The sequence below is a fragment of the Parus major genome, chromosome 8 (assembly GCF_001522545.3).
Source record: "Parus major isolate Abel chromosome 8, Parus_major1.1, whole genome shotgun sequence".
Lineage (NCBI taxonomy): Eukaryota > Metazoa > Chordata > Aves > Passeriformes > Paridae > Parus > Parus major.
In genome coordinates this window covers 19,117,331-19,138,050 of record NC_031777.1, presented here as the reverse complement: position 1 = coordinate 19,138,050, position 20,720 = coordinate 19,117,331, and the positions used below count along the sequence as shown (strand labels likewise).

At 37.4% G+C, this 20,720-nt stretch overlaps 1 protein-coding gene across 1 annotated transcript in view; it reads right to left on the bottom strand.

Annotated features, from left to right (window-relative positions):
- ADGRL4 (adhesion G protein-coupled receptor L4) overlaps positions 1 to 20,720 on the bottom strand; it is a 73,175-nt gene that overhangs the window by 4,425 nt on the left and 48,030 nt on the right. The window contains exons 8-13 of the mRNA XM_015636717.3: positions 20,120 to 20,236; positions 18,828 to 19,021; positions 17,394 to 17,561; positions 15,682 to 15,885; positions 14,467 to 14,687; positions 14,306 to 14,372 (exon numbers count right to left, since the gene is read on the bottom strand). Coding sequence (XP_015492203.1) covers positions 14,306 to 14,372; positions 14,467 to 14,687; positions 15,682 to 15,885; positions 17,394 to 17,561; positions 18,828 to 19,021; positions 20,120 to 20,236 — 971 coding nt within the window. The remainder of the gene's footprint in view (positions 1 to 14,305; positions 14,373 to 14,466; positions 14,688 to 15,681; positions 15,886 to 17,393; positions 17,562 to 18,827; positions 19,022 to 20,119; positions 20,237 to 20,720) is intronic.

The window sequence follows — 20,720 nt, the reverse complement described above, 5'->3', positions numbered from 1 at the left end:
AGGAAAGGAAAGGAAAGGAAAGGAAAGGAAAGGAAAGGAAAGGAAAGGAAAGGAAAGGAAAGGAAAGGAAAGGAAAGGAAAGGAAAGATGCGGAAAGGAAAGGAAAGGAATTTAAAAAAAGGAAAGAGAAATTGAGAAACTCCCAAAAAACCCTCTACTCAATGGGTTTTCTATTGTATTATATATATATATACACATTACATTATATATATATACCTTATATATGTATGTATTGTATTATTCATATTGATCTAGAAATATGTGTGACTTTTGTTGCTGAATAATTTTAATAGCATCATACAGTTTGAGGTCTTTAGGGTGTGAAAACTTTCAAGTGACCCAAAAATCTTAGAGGCTTACACAAATGATTAAAAAGTCTAGCTTTTGTTGAAAGGCTTCTTGCTGCATATCTTCTCATTTATTTTATGTTTTTTTTTCCATAGATTAATAGTTCTGGTATTTTTTCCTAGATTTTTGTACAATGGCATTGCTTGATTAGTTTGAAATAAAGAAAAGCAATTTAAATAAGCAATTTTGCAAATGATGCTCAGTTGTGGTTCTGATCCTCTCTTGGCTTGGCTAGGCTTCACTGATCTTTCAGTTAAATTTATACTGCTTTCCTTTAAAAATGTGGATGGTTGCCTTCTTACTTTGCAGCATTTAACAGCAGAATATATTTAAAATGTTAGTAAATGAACCAAATTTTAGCTGTGTCATTCAGATACTGTTTTTAAATCCTTGGTTGCAGTCCCTCAGTCTGTTCCTGTGGGGTTCCAGCTGTAGAATGAATAGAATTAATGCCTTCCCCAAGCTGTTTCTCCAGAAAGACTGTATGGTTTTCCCCCTGCTTTTTTTCTTTAAAAAAACACAAACCAAACTGAAAACCCAACCCAAACAAAAACCCAAACCAAAACAAAAGTCTCTGAAATGCAAACAAAAAGCTGTTGGATCACAGCACCACTTGAAAAGGAATCACTTTCATTTGCTAACTCTTGTAAGTTGTGTCCTTAGAACATTTTTGCTGTGTCAAGGGGGGAGCATCTGATACTAAGGCAGGCTCTGCTTTAATTAGCTGCATGCTCACAGTTTAATGCAGCATAATATATTTACAATTTGATAAGACAGGAGATAGAGCTGAGGAGTAGTTTAGGGAATTAATCCTTCATTGAATACCTTGTACTTGTGCTCATTGTGAGAGCTATTCTGAAGCTCCTTATATTTAAAATTGTAATCTATGGTATCTCCTAAACCAGCAATTTTTCAAAGTTAATTATGAGTCAGTCAGCAGTTATGGATAATTATATGCAGACTTACTTTTTATCTTATATTTGTTGGTGAATTATATATCAAATAACTTCATGCACACACTGTAATCTGCATAACCCACCTAATGTACTTATTAATTTGTAAAAGGTAGCGGGAAATGTGATCAAAGTACCATAAGCATGGAGAACACACTGCTACTTCTCTAGAAACTGCCAGAAGTAGGTTCTGTGAGAAGCTCTAAGGGCCAACCCCCCTTCCTCACAAAAACAGCTGCAGAACTGGCAAGGTTTTGCTGAGCAAGGATGGGGCGGGCAGCAGGCTCCATTTCTCCTTGTCCCAGTGGGGTTCCTTTACACAAATACTATTTGCACTGTCCGTTTCACAGGATAATAGGATTTGGCCTTCTGCATTAAAGTAATACCCATTAACTATGATCTTTTCATTCACCAAGCCATTCTAATGGGAATAATCTTTATGTATCAGGGGAACAGGAGAGGTTAACACCAGCTTCTTGGAGTCAGCTGCCAGAACACAATTATTGTACAATATGTCTCAGGTAGCCTCACAGGAGGTAGTGTTACAGGGTAATGAGGGTGAACTCCTGAAACACCCAGTCATTTCCAAGATTTATTAAAGTCTTAAGTCGGTCTTTGCCCCATTTTTAAACACTCCATTAATAAAAAGAATTCTATAGCAAAGTGAAAGCGCAAAGAGTGGCTTTACACGATGTTTCAACCTATGTTAGAAACCTCTGGAACTGCATTTTGTCCTTTGAGTGGGGATGAAACAGATAACAAGAAAGTTGTAGTTACTATCCTGTGACACAGAGATGAAGCAAAACTGGAGGGAAAACAATAGCCTGAACTCAGGGGTAAACCCAGGAGAAAAAACTAGCTAATGTAAACAATGTGTCAAGTGTGGCCTTTAGAACAAACTGGTAATCCAAAATATATCCCGAAAGGTATCCTAAACTTAATGCATCCAGCTTCAACCTGATACTCTGCGTGCTCTTTGCTATGAACATACCAATGGCCTCAACTATTTCTGGGAAATGTAAAGTAAAAAGTTCATATCAGATGGCAGTACTGAGTATGAACACTAATAAGTTGGACTTACTAGGACTAAAGGGGAAATAAAACTGAATTCCCCAAAGAGCTATATGTGTTCCAACAAATGGAATGAAAAGTCAAATCACTTAAAATGCCTGGCCAAAGTTACAAGCACTTAAGTAATTTGAATTTGTATCCAAAACTGCGTTTCAAACAAGGAGAAATTGAGCTAGTAGGCTGCAAAAGTAATCTAAAACATAGGTGTGCACAAGAAATCCTGGATCCCCGAATTTTCTGTCTGGGACAGAGTGGCTTCTGGATGAGAGACACTGAAACATCTGAAAAGTTTCAATTGCTCCTTACAGCCAAATATTGTTTTATACTTACTTTGGTTGTAATCATGTGTTTTCATTTCTGTAATTAAACCACAGTCTTAAGATCTTGTTGAATAAACCTTCAATGATATTATAATTAAGACTGCCTTAAGGTGACAGGCAAGGTGACTGAGAAGGAAATGGCAAACATAAGGCAGTGTGTCTCCGGAGAGGGAGCGAGCTGGAGCAGAGCAGGATGTGCAGGCAGCTGTGAAACCCAGCTCAGGACAGCTCTGCTCAGGGCTGGGAAGGGCCAGCCTGGGGACGAGTTAGCTGAATAATGAGCACAGTTAGCCTGCAGCTCGGGGCAGAGCCGGAGCTGAGGTGTTGTGGCACGGCCACAGTTTTATCAAGTGAATAACGATGTTACAGTGTGACACGGCAACTTCTGGTGCCTTTGTTTTCAGAGCTATTACATGGCTGAGCAGTCAGAGAAACTGCTGTGTGTCCTGAGAGGGGCTTCTCGGCAAGTCTAATAGACTAGAGGGGAATTGCATTGATTCCAAGCCCTGAACTGAATAATTTTTTTTGTATTTTATTTATTTAACAAACCACCCAGACTGCTATTGGGCAAACAGTGCACTCAGTCCTTACCATTTTACAAAGGAAACCTCTGACTTTCTCCCTGCCAGGGCAATTCTCTGAAGTGCAGAGCATCCTCAGCCCTGCCTCCTCTGCATTCAGTGGGAATCATGTTTCACTCATTGCTCAGGTGCACTACAGGACTAATTTTAATAATTAATCTATTCCCTCTTTTTTTTTTTTTTTAAGTGGTTAATCAAAGTCAAGGACTGATGCAGAAAAAGCCTCCACTCACAGCATCTTCAGGGAATCAAGCCTCTCTCAAGATATTTGTAAAAGTATTTTTAACCTTCTTAAATTCTAGAAATGTTGTGTATTTATGAACAAATGAAAAACTTAAAATATATTTGTGTGAAATAGACATTGAACAAGAGCAATTATTAGGATGCCATGAAATCAGGATTCTGTAGGTATGGGCAGCTACATTTATGTAGCTGTATAACCCTGGTAATCTCTAAGGAGACACAAACCCGCATGAGCTGGGTTGTATTGCACACCCGAGATGGGGTTTAAGGGAAGGATGATAAGTGCTTGGTATATCTCTCTCTGGGGCATCACATATGAAAAGGGAAATAGGGATTTAGGGTTTTGGAGTGACTTCTGGCCTCATTAAGCCACTCCCACCACCACCAGCATTGTCATCAGCACTACACACCACAGGGAATGGCAGTCCAAGGCATTCACAGGCAACAGTGGACACTGCTGCAGGTCCTGCTCTGCAGAGCAGCCCTTAGAGGTGTCAGGGATGCATACTGTGGTAAAGAGCAGGACAGTGAAATTCTCCTGCAGCTGTTTTGGGATCTCCATGATACAGCTCCCACATTTAGAACTGTGGTGTTGGTGGGTTAGGTCCAGCAGGCATATAAGGAAGAGTTCAGAGCAGTCTGGAGTGGTACAAGTCATAGGATCAGATCTGACCCACAGATTTGATCTGGATAATTTCCTCTTGTAAGAGAGAAAAAGCAACTTAGAATTCAAAGAAATTTCCTGGTGCTCTCCTAATCATCTTGTCAACAATAAGGAGGCTTTGCCTGGGCTTAGCCTGGGGAGCTCTGTTCAATCAATCGTATGTATTTTAGAACAGGATGGGAAAAGCAGCAGTGTGGAGTTAACCTCCCTCCACCTACATCTAGGATAGCTCTGAAAATCTGCTTGCAGATTAGCATCCCTCCCTCTGTCTCCCTACTACTGAACAGGTGCTTCTGCAAGAAAGGAAAGCTGGACATGGACTCAGCAAGATGCTGCTGCTCTGGCTGCTGCTTTTATCAGGCCTGGTTCTGCTCCAGCAGAGAGCACTGAGGAACAGTCTCATCTATTGTCTAAGCAAATTACCAATTTCTCTGTTGATTGCTAGTATTTTGGAAACTGAGTAATAGTATAAAAATGAGCATGTTGGTCCTAAAATGCTAAATATTCCAGGCTGCCCGAGTTCTGCTAGTAGCTCATTGCCTAGCAACAGCTATATTTAAAATAGGTCCTTAATTTCACTCTTAAATGTACGTATTTTACATACTGGAAGAGTACTGTAGTGTTCTGTCCTCAAGTAAATATGATGTTAGTGCCTCACACCGCATGAAACTCTCTCTCTTTGTAGACACAAAATGATAGTTATTGTTAGTTGAACACTGCACAGTATGAACTACACAAAATTTAATACAACTTGCAAATAAAAATATTTGCACTCAAGTTGAAGAGCTGTAATTTCTTGCATAATTAATTACAATTAAATTGTAAGACACTGAGTGAAGAGATCCATCATCATTTTGCCCCATCAAAGTAGCTGAAAGCTGTCAAATTTGACAACTAAGACATCTTTCTTCCTTCTTCCCCCCCCTTCATTTTTTAAGGCAAGACAAAGAGCACTTGAAAGCTCAGAGGGGAACGGTCTGTCTTTCATGGCAGTAGCTCAGTTAGCACCTGGACCTCTGGTGAAATTAAATGGATCAGGACAGAGCATTCAAAAAAAATTCATCCAATACTTTTTTTCTTGAAAAATGTCAGTTCATTAGCACTAAAAGACATTTACTGTTTTAGACTGTGTTTTCACCAGGAAATGCTTCCTGACTAGGATAGCTTTTCTGAATAAAACCAGAAAGGACACTCCCGAACAATGAAAGTCCCTGTGGACAGCACATTTATACAGGATGTTGGAGACATGGGGCACAATTTTCTGTTTTACTTAATATTCAGACTAAGCTATGACCCTTGGTTTCTCCAGGCTCTGTGTAGTTATTCACTGCTACTGCTGGATCTATTCCATGCCATATAAATAATTAAATATTCACTGGAGCAGAAAGACCTGGATTTCCCTCAAACCACTCCCCCCCCCCCCAATTCCTCATCCAGGATTATCTAAAGACAGTTTTGTTTTTTAAACACTGCTTTAATTGTTTAATATGACACGGAGGTTTTGAGACTATTTCCAATACACATTATTTATAGAATGAAAAAGGAATTCATAATTTCATGTAGGATATCTTTGTATAAAAGATACACCCTAGCCTTTCAAAAGTTATTAAAACATTTCAAATACCAGCCTTTAAAGGCTCTCTAGTGTTACAAAGAAGAGAAGGTATGAGAAAGAGGCAGCTAATTCTAAAGACTCAGACATACTAGTTCTGATTCAGTCTGAGCACTTTACATTCAAACTTCAAAAATGAAACCCCCAAATCATTCCCTTTTCCTTTCTTAGTCCCTGTCTCAATAATTGATGAAACCATCTATATGCTGATGTCAGATCTCACAAAAAAGAATGAGAAAATTTCTCCTGCTGCTCTCTTAGGCATATACTTGAATTTTTTACATATATCATATTGAATTTGGCTCTTTCAAAAAATGTCTGAAGTTCAGAGCAGCTGTATCTGTATCAGTCTGTACAATGACCCTCATTATGAGCGTTTGAATTAATGAGCTTGTGATGGTCTGAGTTCTGCCACAGAGAGCAATACATTTCTGTCTTTCTGGCTGGATGGCTAATGGCTGGGTAAAACGACAACATTCAGTGGGTCATCGTTATTTCAGTCAGGGGAGAACAGAATTAAGCTATTAACAATACAACAGTTTAAGCTTCAAAATGAAAATGTATGCTATATTAATTGCATAAAATTGGACGCAAGCTGGCAGTCAAACAGTCAGGGTTTGTCTCCTGACTGATTTATCTCATTACCATGTCCCCAGTGAATATATCTTCTCAAATGCTTTAAGTATACAACAGCAGTCTTATCTGGGAGTAGGGAATGGAACAAAAACATTAATGAACCCCCTTCAGGCTGTATTTTTGGGAAGAATTTTCAATTATTCAGGCGTAGAATTTTATGCTTCTAAGATTTTAATGATTTCACGTGTTTTAAAAGTTAAAACACAGCCAAATGAATTTCTTACAAATCCTGAATCAGGGAAAAAAAAAATCACATATGATTGTTTTTTATTTATGAATACTTCAAAGTTTTCTTTTACATACTTCAAGCTATAGATTTAGACTCAATTAAGTGTTTCCTTTATATTTTTAGAACACTTAAAAGAATATGTAAATAAATAAATAAATGGGGTTTCCATGCTTTTCATCAGGGTAAACAGCTTTGCTGACTTGTGGATTCAATGTTATTTCTTACTGGATTGCCAAGCCAAACACATTATTTACCATCAGTTCTGCAGCCAAGGGCAGGAGGGATGACCCAACAGAGCTGTACCTGACTCAGCCATAAACGCTACCCCAGTTAGATCCAGTGGTAGGACTGGGGTCTATTTTGCTCACAGTGTAAATAATTCCTAGGCTTACCCTACTTTTCCAGGGAGATTTTGAGAGGATGTATTGTGATATGGGAGTGACATAAATCAGGCTGTTTAATGAACTAATCCAAGGTGCATCAGACCGTTCAGATACACATTGCTCCTATGATTTCCTTGTGCACATGGAAACCTTTAGGCTGCTACTGGAGCCTTATGCAGGAGCCCTGCAGAAGGTGTTTTACATGGAAAAGAAGGGTGAAATAGTTGAATATCATCTTTTAGTACAATTAGCTTCAGTGACTGGAGGAGCTACCAGGAAGGAGAAAGTATCAGGAGCATGACTGAGATGTGAAGTCTGGGAACAAGCTGTATTTTCCATTTTGGAGGTGTGAATATTTGGTAGAAAGCTATCCATATGTTCCACAATTTGCCAAATCCTTTTGAGGATTTGGCCTTTTGCTTTTTCAGGAATATCTATGATTCTGCTGTGGATATGGTCACAAAATCCCATGGTGTGATTCATTCAAAACCACAAAAACTTCTTTTGGTGTCCAAGTGAGATTTCCAAGCAGACTATTCTTGTGCAATTTCTATTGTGAATTTAAATTCTCCTCTCTAAATGCCTGTAAGGTATGAATCAAAGGGGAAGCTGAATAGTGGAAGAAAATCTGATTCAAGTGAGAAAATATGTCATGTTGATGAAGTCATTATGCAATTGCTAAGAAAGTCCAAAAGACATCATCATTCCATGTTCACTATCTAAAGCAAACCTATGGTATCCTTTCAATGAACACTTTAGGGTAAACATATATGTTTATAGTAACTGTACTTTTCACAAGGCAATGTACAGAACCATCAAGAAGATATTAAACAATTAAAAAACCCTAAAAACAAATAAACCAACCAATTTCAGTCCGTTGTGTTGCTTTCCTGACAAAAATATCCATAAAATCTGATTATGTGTGGATCCATTAATAGAGTGGGGACGGTATAGATTTCTAGAACTGAAGGAGGTTGTGTGTGACATTAATCTGCACTGAGATGTGGAACATCTCAGGAAATCTGCAGCCAGCTGGCACATGCAGGTGCTCTTCTCCTTTCCCTTGACATCCACCTGTGCTCCCTCCCCTGCTGTGTCTGCTTGGTTCACTCTGGGTGTCAGAGGACACATTTGACTTTCAAGTCTAGTGTCCTTTCAGTGACTGCAAGGGAGAATTTCATATGCTTTTTATTACAGAACTACAAAGTTGATTTTTTTTAAAAAACAAACTTTTATTTGGAACATCCTTCAAGGACCCTTCAGCCTTATGAGTTTTTTACTATGCAATAACATAGGCTCAAGTAATTTTTCTAATTACATTACTCTGATATGACTAGTGGACACCCCCTTTTTTCTATGCATTTCCAGGGACCAGGGAATTGAGGCTATAATGGCAGAGAGAAGGAAGATAAAACCTTGATCCATGTGAAAGCTCTGGTCTTGCTGAGAAATTTGGTTTGGCAATATGGAAGCCGTGTCTTGGAGATTTAAGCTGATCCTGTCCACTGAACAGGGCAAGTATTTTCTGAATCAGTTATTATTTAGCACAGCAGGTATTGTTGCTGAACAGCACTGTGGTTTGAACTAATCTGATTCAAGCAAAGTTGCAGACTCTGTCTTTAATGCCACTATATAATTAATTCTCTCCACTTTATCCACAATGGTATAAGAAATGCCATGGAGACACCTTTAGCTGAAGCCACAGAGGGACCAATGAAAAGGGGACTATGACTCTTTAAAAAAAGAACAATAAAGGAATTGCTAGTCCCAGTAGGAATTTATTTCCACTAGAAAGGCAAACTGAGAAATAACAGTAGATATAAAAAAATGTTTAAAATAGCTTTTTTCCAAAAAACATACAGTAAATGGTAGAGTATAGCTTTCACATCTATCTAAGAAACATAACTTAGCATTTATCACAAAAAACCTGCAGAATTTTTCAGAGCATAAATATTCACTGAAAAATGTGAGATGGTTCTATGTTTTGTTAAGTCAGAGGTCAAGCAACATTTTTGATAATAATTGTTAGAATAGCAAGAAATGTGAGGAATACTGAATGTGCAATGTTTCACTGAAGAGCAGGGATAATAAAGTGAGGAAGCCCAAAGAGGCAGTGGACTTGATGACATCAGTGTGATGTGATTCACTTCAGAGAAACTGCTTTTTTTCTTTTCATTTTTATTTTTAAATGGTGACAATGGTCCATCTGGCCGTGTTCTCTATTGAAGCTTGAGAAAATATAATATCCTAGATTATTTTAATATTTATTTTTTTTATAAGAAAGATGTTCAGTTTGAAATGCCTAGATTAAGTACGTGTAATTTGTGAGTATATGAGAAAACAGCACAGTAATGGATTTACCAGGAAATTTCTCTGCATTGATTGCAGCAGTATTACTAATCCTGAATCAACCTAAATGTAAAGAACTGAATAAGTATTAGAGCTGTCCATTAAGATTTGATAAATGCACTAGTCCATTAATTTTACCTTTTTTTTGTTGAATAAATTATTTGACAAATAATGGTAAAATTCATCAAATAAATGATCTGATGAATGCATTTTTTAAGTAATCGACTAGCTCTAATGAATATGTAGGCAGTTGCTTAATGAAAAGCATTACTCTACTGTTAGCCTGCTTTCATCACTCATATGTCACTTTTTTGTATTTTGCAACTGCAATCTGTGTATTTTATTCATTTACCCATTCATTTATACAAGAAAGGTTCAAAACAGTATGGTTAATCAATCACTGATGTTCTTAGAATATTTTTGCTTTACAGTTGATTATTCATTGCATTTAGCATAAAGGGCTTGGATGTTCTGGGGACACCACTCCCAAGAATTATTCTTGGTTTTTTGTTCCAAGTCAAGTGCACAAGAATGCTCTGAAAATTGAAGGGTTCACATATAAGCCATTTTTATAGCTGTAAACACTACAATTACCAATTGTTTCAAGAAACTGGAACTTGAAGCTAAGCCAGACACCTTCAAAGTCCTTAAAAACACTCATTAGAGGAGCAAAACAAGGCACAGCATACAGGAGCTGTCTCCTCACTGCACAGCACTGGGATGTTTGGACAAAAGCCACAGAGAGGATTATCTGGATGATGTTCAATTTTGGAAATGTTCCAGCCTCAAAGAGCAAGTCTGTATTTTTTTATTGCAGAGGTGATCTCAACAAATGATACTGATAGATTTATACTGTCAAATGGCAAATTGCACCTATTAATGTTACAACACGTCACACTTCTGAGTCCTGGTTCCTCACAGAGGTGTGCCAATTTATTGTGGCGGTGACAGTAGGTACAACAGTCAAGTCTGCATGGCTCTGTCGATACTGTAAAAGTACAAATCATGTTTTCATGGGTGACTTTGAACTTGCTGCACAAAGCTCAGCTGAACAGATTTGATGGGAGAACTTTGTGGGGGACAGGTATATTAGAAGGGTTGGCTATAGCTGCTCTTGGAGTAGCAGCGACTCTTTTCCAAATTTTCTTTTAAATGTCTCATAGGCTTTCATAACTACAGAGTTAATAGCCCTTGGCCAACCCTTCCAGACATCTTTGCTACTCCCAAATGGATAACTAATATATAACTGAACCTCAAAATAGGTACAAATAGAAGGACTTACACTGTGCCCATAGAGTTTAAAAGATGAAGTTTCCAAAAACACCAGGGGTGCAGAATAAAGCCCTACACAAGTCTACTCCTGCTCAAAAAGCTATGATGCCAGAGGTGGGAAAGCCATGTTGAAATCCTCCACAATGGGAAGGAGTTTGTTATTGATGATATTACATGCTAAATAAAACTGCAGCCATGTCACCCTGGTGGCAAATAGTCATTTCCATTCTACACACTTATTACAGGGAGATTATTATTGTAGGAATGTATTACAATAGCAAAAGTCTTCTAGGGCTTCTTTTTTTTTTTTTTTTTTCCCATTTTCATACCTTTTATCACTAGGGTTTATATTTGTCTTTTCCTCAATCAGTCTGGGGTTGCCTTGTGTGTGAATGTTTGTCCTTTAAAGCATGAGATAACCTCATGTTTCTATAAAAAAGTTTAAATACTTGTTATAAGTAATTTCTCCATACTTGTATGCTTTGATCTAATCTATTGCATAGTTTTAGTTAAAATGGTTGTGGTTCTAAAGATTACAAATATTAGGAGGAAGAAATAAGTTGTAGAAATTATCTTCAGTTTGCAGCTTGTTTTATAAAGGTTTTAAATGCTTTTTCTTTGCTAAGTCCATCTAAAGAGTTTCTGACCCACTTCTTTTCATGTACAGTCACCAATCTAATAATAACAATAATTATTTTTAGATGGGATCAATAAAGCCATTGCTTTGCACTTAAGACTTCTAATAGAACCTTAGTATTAATAAGCAAACACTGTCAGAAGTAGTGTTTCTGCTTAGGCAATCAGGGGAGAACTTAATTTGTACTGATAAACACTTGAACTCCCTATGCTTCATTATTACTACAGATTTACAGCCCAAGAATGTGTTTGAAACAACGTGCCCTGAGACAGCTAACCCATTGGTACAGGAGTGGTTCTGTTCCTCGTCATGTACGTGCTGTCTCAGAGGCATATTACAGCATAATCCTAACCACAAATCTCCTGGGCTCCCACTCACAGAAATGGAAACCACCATTTGGGTACAAGGGAATTTGTCCTGACAATGATTTTAATGTTTTTGTGCAAGAATTTTGTGGTGAGTAGCCCTCCAGAGGGTATGGTATCCATGGTCTCCTGACTATCTTGGAAAATCTGCAAATTCAATGCTATTAGTGGATGAAGCCCAGGATTAAAGGTGAACTTGAAGCTTCCAGATTTTTCAGTTTTCAGCATCATGGCTGCAGTGCCCTGTCTGGTTATCCCAGAACAAAACTGATATTTTCTTTTCAGAGCCCTTAATTAATTATTTTTTTTTCTTTCTCTTTAATTAGCTGTGGGAAGAATGGAAACATTGAGAAAATATTGTCTCTTGTAATTAAAAGGACTGCCTGAGTGGCACTACTTTGGAAAGAGTTTAATCTTTGTCATGTTGGAGCCCATGCAGTGTTCTCAACAGGAAGGCTGCACAATGGAAACAGAATTACTACCAACACTGTGTTTTCCATGGAGAAGACGTCTGAAACCCACTTCATCTTCTAGTGTCAGTGCCTATTTTCATAGGGTTTTCCATATTTTCTTTTATTATCAGGGTAGAGCATCAGGAAAACACCCTGCATCCTTAGAAAATACCTCTTTTGCAGTTCAGGCTTCATTTTGCTATCACTCCATCAAAACAAGCTGTCTGAACCCTCAAAAAAACCCTGGAGCAGCTGAAGCACCTTTCTGAAAGCACATTGCCTTTTCCCCCGTGGTCTAGTGGCACATCGTTATGAAGAGACAATAAATAAAAGTATTCCAATACTTTGAAAACAAGTCAGCACAAAATACTTTAGTAACACACAAAAAAGTAGCAGAACAGCCACAAGGTTCTTTTCTGTTCAGTTACAAGTCTTTTGCATGGCTGCACTTAGGCAAAGGAGAGAGAGAAAAATAAACTAGCTGCTCTCCTCATCCATAGGACGTTTGCACAGGCCTGGATCAACTTCTAGCACCTCCCTTTTTCCTTTTAATTTGCAGGGATTGCAGGAAGATCTGGAGTGCTCAAAGAATGTCTACAGGCCTCAGAGCCCAGCTTGCAGGATTTACTTCAGCAGCCAGCCAGATTTACAGCAAAGCCACTGCAGACCTGCTCTGCCTCCACGCTGTGTACCTGAAATCCCCACTGGGCACAGCCCAGCTGGAGCTGAAAACAAGGCTACAGATGCCTACACTTGGGGCATTTTAGAGATTTTGATAATGCAGTTTTCATGTGCTAACCATAGAGAGGTACATCACTGTGCATAAATCTTTACTTGAAGGCAGAGGAAGAACAGGAATGAGAGAAATAACAACAAAATCCCAGCCCTGCTGCCTCCATGGAAGAAAAGATAAGGTCCAAAGAGGAAATAGGAAATTGTAAACTTAAACATAAGAATTTTAAGAATTTCCTGGTAAAGGATGATGTCTCACCATGGTTTTATTCCAGTTTAGTAACCTGCTGGCCACCAGGGCTATCTGACCTAGAAGCACTAAGCCAAGGAAGGTCACGGTGCTTTGCCTCTCAAAACCTGCTGTGGTCACCAGAAGGGTGAGATGGGGAGGCACAGCCTTGCAGCTCTATCTGGCAGCTTGTTTCCAGCTGTACCCAATATGCAGTGGGAATTTGGTGTGAAATTTGACCAGAATTATACCTGGTACTTTATTAAGCTTTGAAATGGATAATGCCTTGAAATAAAACTGTTTCACTACCAAGTCGTATGTGCTAGGATCTTCCATTTCTTTTTTAACAAATCCTCACATTATACCAAATAGCTTAAAAAGCAAGACAGTTGTAACTGACTTGACCATAGATATTGTGAGGCCTCACTATTGCACCTTCTCCTTCTGTTAGCTCCAGCTATCACTGTCAACACAGTCCTACAGAATAAAGCCCCATTACAGCTAGAATGGTTCCTTAAACTTTATAGCACTTTGAAATGCTCCTCAGACACCAAAAGCATCTCAATTCAGAATTGAACATGTAATACCTGCCAAATTTGCAGGTTTGAAACCACTTCCAATAGGAATTAAAAAGGCCCTCTTCACAGCTGAAATAGGGCTATCAATACTTGACTTGTCTGCCCATCTGAAATAGCGGGTTCTTTTCTCTGACGTCGCAATTTAGTTTAAAATGGCTTTGATGATGACAGGGTACACGCGAATGATAAAACCACAAAGATGACAGTCTAATCTTACAAAGATGACCGATCACTGATAAGAGATTAAGCCATACAATGTTTGAAAAACCAGATTATCTGTCTGCTAGGATGGTGTCTGTGTACACCCCCTGCTGAGCCATGCTGAGATGCCAGCGACATACAAAGATTCTTTGTAAAAACTAGAAATGCTTCACAGAATTTCTCAAACCGTTGTGATAAAAGAAAGAGAGGAAGAAAAAAACTCCTCTGATATTATATTGAACTTTTTTGTCAAACATTCATTTTTCAGACTAGTAAAGTATTTAGATGTACAGCATATAAATAATTTAGAGGTACTATAAAAAGGTCTAAATTAGTCAATTCTGCCCTATAATTAGCACTCACAGCTATGCTGGCAGTGGGTGGGTGATTATTAAACACCTTTTATTATTATCTTTATGTACTACAATAAAAAATTAAAATTATACTTACAAGAATTATTAGACATGCTGGTCCTATAAAACTCCATATAAAGTTATTCTTAGTGCTGAGCCAACATCTGAAAATTGAACATCAGAAAATACCTTGAAACGTGCTTTTGTGATTATTGCCTCCTTCTGTACGATGATTTGGACACAGAAAGAGCGACTTACACTTCTGTGGTGCCGTAGTACTTGTATCCCAGAGCAGCAGAGATTCCAACAACCACGGCTGGACTGACATAGCCAAAGACATAGAAATTCTTGTGCAAGAAACCCTTGTTGTAGATGACTCCCACAACTATAAGGTAGAGGTGAATACCTTCGATGCACATCCATGCAAAAGCAGCTAGGAGGAAATAATGGAGTAGTCCAGCAGTAATTGAACAGAAGAGCTAGAAATTCAATCAGAGAAAGCAGCAGTCATAATTCTATTAATATGCTCTTGTCAATATATATTATAATATAACAGTACATGCACAGCAACAAACTCTGAAGTGGTGATTCAGCCCAGTTGTAATGCTGGTTAACAAGAACTTGGCCTACACAGATTTGCACATTTGATAATTGGTGTTTTCTGTAGCAAATGGTAAAATAAAGAGACTACATTCAACTTTTAAAATTAGTGTGTGTTTTCCAGAAAAACTGTATAAATGGCTTGATCCTATTGTTATAGCTGAGTACTCTTTATGCTTGATCTACACAAAGTTAATTTTTATTATTTTGATAGCATTGTAATTAGGCATCACAAGGAACTATTTTTGAAATAACTTCTCTTATACAAAATGTTTGTAAAATGATATTTTTCAGTCCATCAGTAATGGAGTGCTACCTCAGGGATAGCAGCTCATATTTTTTCAAGTGATTTTAAATCCTGTTCAGCCACTTATAGTAGGATATTTTGATAATTTATGCATAACTTTATTTTCTATAACTAATCTAAGATGCAAAAATCGACATTCTAGCTTTCTGAAAAGCAAAAGGGACAGGTCAAGACCCCACATGTGGTCCTCCAGCTAACAGCTCAATATCTCAGATGTCAGCTTGGGATTGCAGCTCTGGCCTGATTTTAGAGAAAACTCACACTGGGAGCCACCAGTGTGGTTTTATACAGCATCCTAAGTGAAGGGAAAATGCTAAACACATTGAGATCACAGTCTCAGTAAAGGTGACAAATTTTAAATGAAACCCGTGGAGCAAAGTCAATACACACAAGCTCAGATGAAGGCCCTGCTTCTTTAAATGACCATTTTGTATTTCCTATTACTGTACTGGAAAGTCAGGGTCACTATTGTAGGTAGGAAATATGGGGAGTAGAAGGAAGAGCATATCTTATACAGTATTTATATTTTGCAACACAAAGTCAAGGCACAAGTGAAAACTACCCACCTTATTATTGTTCATATTAATTCCAATCAGAAAAATAAGTTCCGCCAGGAAAAGGCTGCAGCAGAGGTTTTTGTGAATTGTTGTTCTAGTGCTTTGAATTTCACTGAAGAACCAGAATGTGAAAATGCACATGGAGAGGCAAATCAACGAAATAATTATTCCTAGCTGAGTGATTCTTGTAAGAATGCTATAATTTGTAACACCCTGGGGGAAAATTATAATATAGTATTTAAAAGAACAGCTTTGTAACTTCTCAAGAAAGACCTCATTCTATAATACAGCTCTTTTCCTCTTTTCTACAAAATATTAATCAAAACTGTTGGTAGAGTTTCACTGGAAATGTAAACTTTGGATAATCTATAAAGTATTGGGTTTTTGTGAGACAGATATAATTCTAGGGGAAATTAGTAATAAACTGTATATATTCCTGCTCTTGCATTTTCTGATATTTCTTAACAAAACTTTTTATTAACCTCAGTATCTCCTAATAAGATTTTCAAAATCAGATCATTTTAGTGAATGACAAATACACTGGTAGTAGGACATCTATTAATATGACACGAACATTTTCTAATATAAAAGGACTTATCACAGCAGTGACTTAGATAAGCAAAACTGAATAACTGTCTTACTGAATTTGCAACATGATCAAAACAAGACTCTGAAATAACAATCACTTCAAGCAAATGCTATTCCAGACATGTAACATGAACTTTCTCCATTGAAACACAAGATATTTCAATACCGGATGTGAATATTTTCTGTATAAGAATACAATTTCTTTTTGCTGTTTGCTATTTGAACAAAGAAATACATGTCTGTACATCAGCAAAAGGATAGCATTCAGCTGACCATAAAATGTATCTAAGTATTTTTTTACTAAATAAAGGATGAGAGATTCTTCACCTCCCAGCCTTTCTTTTCAAAATAACTATATAAGTACCTGCAAAGGTTTTAAATTTGAACTGAAGACTTAGGATGCTATTTAGCAACCAGGAAACAGCCTCTATCAGCATGAAATTCACAGTGTGAGAGAACTGTCTCAATACAGTATATTCATGCTAATATTCTGCTTGCTGTCAGTTCTGATACCTTATAAAGCTGCCTCCTGAGGCAGGACCTGAGCTCCTGCAGATCCCCACTGAGACCCTGGAAATCTGTGGGGCTTCTTAATATAAGAAGGACATAAATTGAATGGCCATTCTCCCAGTTTTGTTCTGGTTGTGAGTGTCCATATTTAATAGTCATAAGCTTCAGATTGATTATGCTGCTGCAAACTCTCCAGAGAGAATTTAAAGCAGATTTTTAGATGCTGAGGCTAGACAAATGGGTGGCAAAGTTTTGAGAGACAAAAATTCAGGGCCATATGGTTACTGACCACCAATGAATGGCAGATAAATCCCACAGCAGTCTTAAAGTGAGATTTAAAATGAAATGCAATGCTCCAAAAATAAGCACAACAGACTGTGTTTTTGGAACAAGATACTTTGCTGCATCACTGCTCTGTAATACTGCAGAAAGGACATAAGGAAATTCAAACACATATGGCAGGAATTTTGTTTGCTTTGTGCACAATAAATTGTGTGTTTGCTGAACAAAACCAAGAGACAACCTAAACGGGGGTAAGTATGCAGGTTGCACTAACATAAAAACATAAGGAATAAAACCAGAAGAAAGTATCAGGTAAAACACTAAATTAAAATAGCACTTACAACGGAGCCACCTGAGGACATCAAAACAGCAAAATGAGTCAGATGATTACATTTGCATGAGATATGAGTGGAGTTGGAATGTGTTAGCTCACAGCCTTCTGTAGCCCAGTTGCCATTCATTGTGTCTGAGTAGTTCCAAAATGCACATTTAATGTCTTTATCTGCAGTCTGGAACAGAAACAAGATGTTCTGCTGATGGCAAAAGGCAGGATATTTCCCATCAAGAGACCTTTCTTACGCTAGACCGCGCAATTCATTAAAAAAATGCTTGTTATCGTTGGAAGGTTGGGAAACAAAAAACACATTCTGTGAGGCCTATTCCAAGCAATTAAAATGTGGCTGGGGATGGAAGCAATTTATTCACACAGCTAAAACCCCACCAAACATGTAGTCTAATCAGATTGCTGAACCCTTCTGGCACCTGCAAAGATGTTGGAATTTTTACCTATTGAAAACATTGTTATGTATACACTTGCACCTGCTGAACATGGACTAGACTTCAAGGTTACAGCCACATTGCTTATCCATTCCAAATGAGCAGTTCAAAAGCTGAGACTTGTTCTATGCTTTTTACAAAGCAATCTGGGATAAATCCAGGGTCATATCACACCTGCTGTATCACCTGCTACACAACAGTGATGAGTAAGACCAAGAGTACCAGTACAGTTAGTCCTTACTAAATCTAGTCAAAGACTAAGTCTCCCCTGTAATAGAGCCTTTATAAATATATGCAAATTTATATAAAAGTGATTTCTATCTCAGAAGGGAAGTAACAGCTTTAAAAGCTATGTAACCAGGGTTAGCACTTTGTCCCATTGCTCACCTCTCTACAGAGTTTCTGTCTTGATATGTTTCTGATTATTCTTTGCGGTATAAGGTGATTCTTCACATATGAGTGAAGCCAGAAAAAAAGTCTGTATTTGCTGGAAGTAGACCTCTCAGTTTTAAATAAATGTCTTCAGATTTCAGAAATAACAAACCTTCAAAACCATAGGTTCTGCTATGACCCCTGGATTCCTTTTTAGCATTAACCTGGAAGCATTTCTTCTCTTTTTTTTTAGTATACATGCTTAAGCATCTGATAAACATTCAGCAAAAAAACCCCAAACCCACCTAAATACAGAGCAATAAAGATTCTGTAATATTCTCTGGTTTAGGCATCTACATTTTATCCATACTGCAACCCAGGAAAGATGGCATTATTGCCCTTGTTTTAGTCCCATAGCAATTTTCCTCTGTATCATATTTAGTATATTGCACTTAGGATGTCACATTTGAGATTAATCTTATTAGAGTAATAAATGACTACCTCACATCAGCAAACAACAGAATTATGTCTTAGTTTATCACATGCTGCAGGTATGCTCACATCACATAAAATGATTAGCTAATGTTTTGTTTTACTTGAAGCTGATAATAAAAAAAACCCCTTACCTTGGCATACTTTAAGGTAAATGTTATTTTCTCGAGCTCATAGAGTGTGGGTGGATTTGAGCTAATTGCAACAGCTATAACTGCTGAGCTTACTGTCAGTCTCTGCTCTGAAGGATCTTTGGAGGAGCGGTTTTTAGGCGATGAAAGCAGAGAACCGATATTGCTGTACCGCAGAAAGACAACTGCAACAGTGCCTATCAATCAAACCGACCATGGTTAGTACTTTGGGGGTTTTTATAGAAGAACAAAATTGAAGACATTAAGGAAACAATAAACAATAGACATTATTGCTGCTACTGCATAAAATATGCAAAACAGATGGAGACTTTGTGGAATACTTATAAAAATGTTTTAGAGACAATGAAATATAGCTTTATTTAAAACAATGTAACTGGCATTAGGAATAAAAATGTGTGTTCACACTGGTAATACTAATTAGATATATGCATATATATTTTTCCTAGAATAATGTATGCTTGCTGCTGTTCTATAACTGGTTACACATGTGGTGTCAGCTCTTAAAAAGTAAAATGTCTCACACCTGAAGTAAATACTGGACCTTTCTGAAATACCTGGCTAGCTTTGACTTCCATTACTGTGGACCCAGGATGGAATACAAATAGGGAAAAGGAAAACATTTTTGGATTCTGTGTGATCTTAAAAAATATAGTGACTTTTCCCCTGGTACCACAATAAACCACATTTTTAGATATTGACACATGGCAAGATACAGATTAGATGGAAGATGAGGATTTAAAAAATCTTTTCCATGATTATTTCATTATGTGTTTTAATTCCAGAGTTGTTTAAACACACACATTAATATTTAGTGATGACAATTGTTGTAAGCCTTTTCTGTATCACTCTGAGGTACAAGCCAGATCTGGGTCCTGCTGGTTTTGGTACTAAAGATTACGTGTTCTTGCCCCAGTGAGCTTCTCTTTGAGTGGAAAAATGCAGCAAATTTTGAAGGAGAAGTAACACAGAGAGTTGAAGGGGCTGGTCCAAAGTCATACAGCAGATCTATGGCTGAGGAAAGGATAGAGCTCAGATTTGTGATATCAATACCTAGTGTGAAAACTCACTGATTACTCACTGTGCCACTGGATATGTTAGAAATATCATTCTTGAGACAATAAAGGAGAAAGAGTGAAAAAAATACCTTGTCTTCTTTGTAGTTAGCAGTGTGGAAATTCAGCCTTGGTAAACTGCACATTTGGCTGTTTTGTAGTGGGTACAAGTCTATCCAAAGTGTTTATTAACCCACCTACTCTCCAACCTTTGTTTCTTACCATTTGGATGAGGTTCCTTTCTCTTCTTCGGAGAGATCTTTATGTAATCTCCCCCTGTGTATACATGAGGGTGGATGTGTTTCATGTGGTGTGAATCAAAAGCAAAAACCTTGAGCGCTGCAAAAGAAGAAAAATACTGTACAAATAATAGCTCCATTATGGCCTACCATAATTTAGAGTTGGGTTAATAAATGTGCTACTGGATTGCATAATTACTGTGAATTTTAAGACTCTATCCTTGTGCAAAATATTTCAAGAAAAAGGTCATTAATATAACATGTTTGTTTAAACATCTATGTTTTTTTATTTTCACGCATACATTTTGCTCTCATATGTTTTACTCTTTCCATGAAAAATATAGTCTCTTATTTACCTTGCCTTAAATTAGGTACTGGAAAAAACAATGTAGGTTACTTTAGGAAGAGCTATTGCTTTATTAAAAATGTATTTCTGAAAGGGGCCACAAATCACAATTATAAAAAGGAAAGCATAAAATTCTCCACTGAATAATAACATTTGATAAAAGCCAATTTTTGAAAAGTATATATTTTATGGTTATCTATCCACGCTTCCAAATACACATTGCACCATGAACTAATGA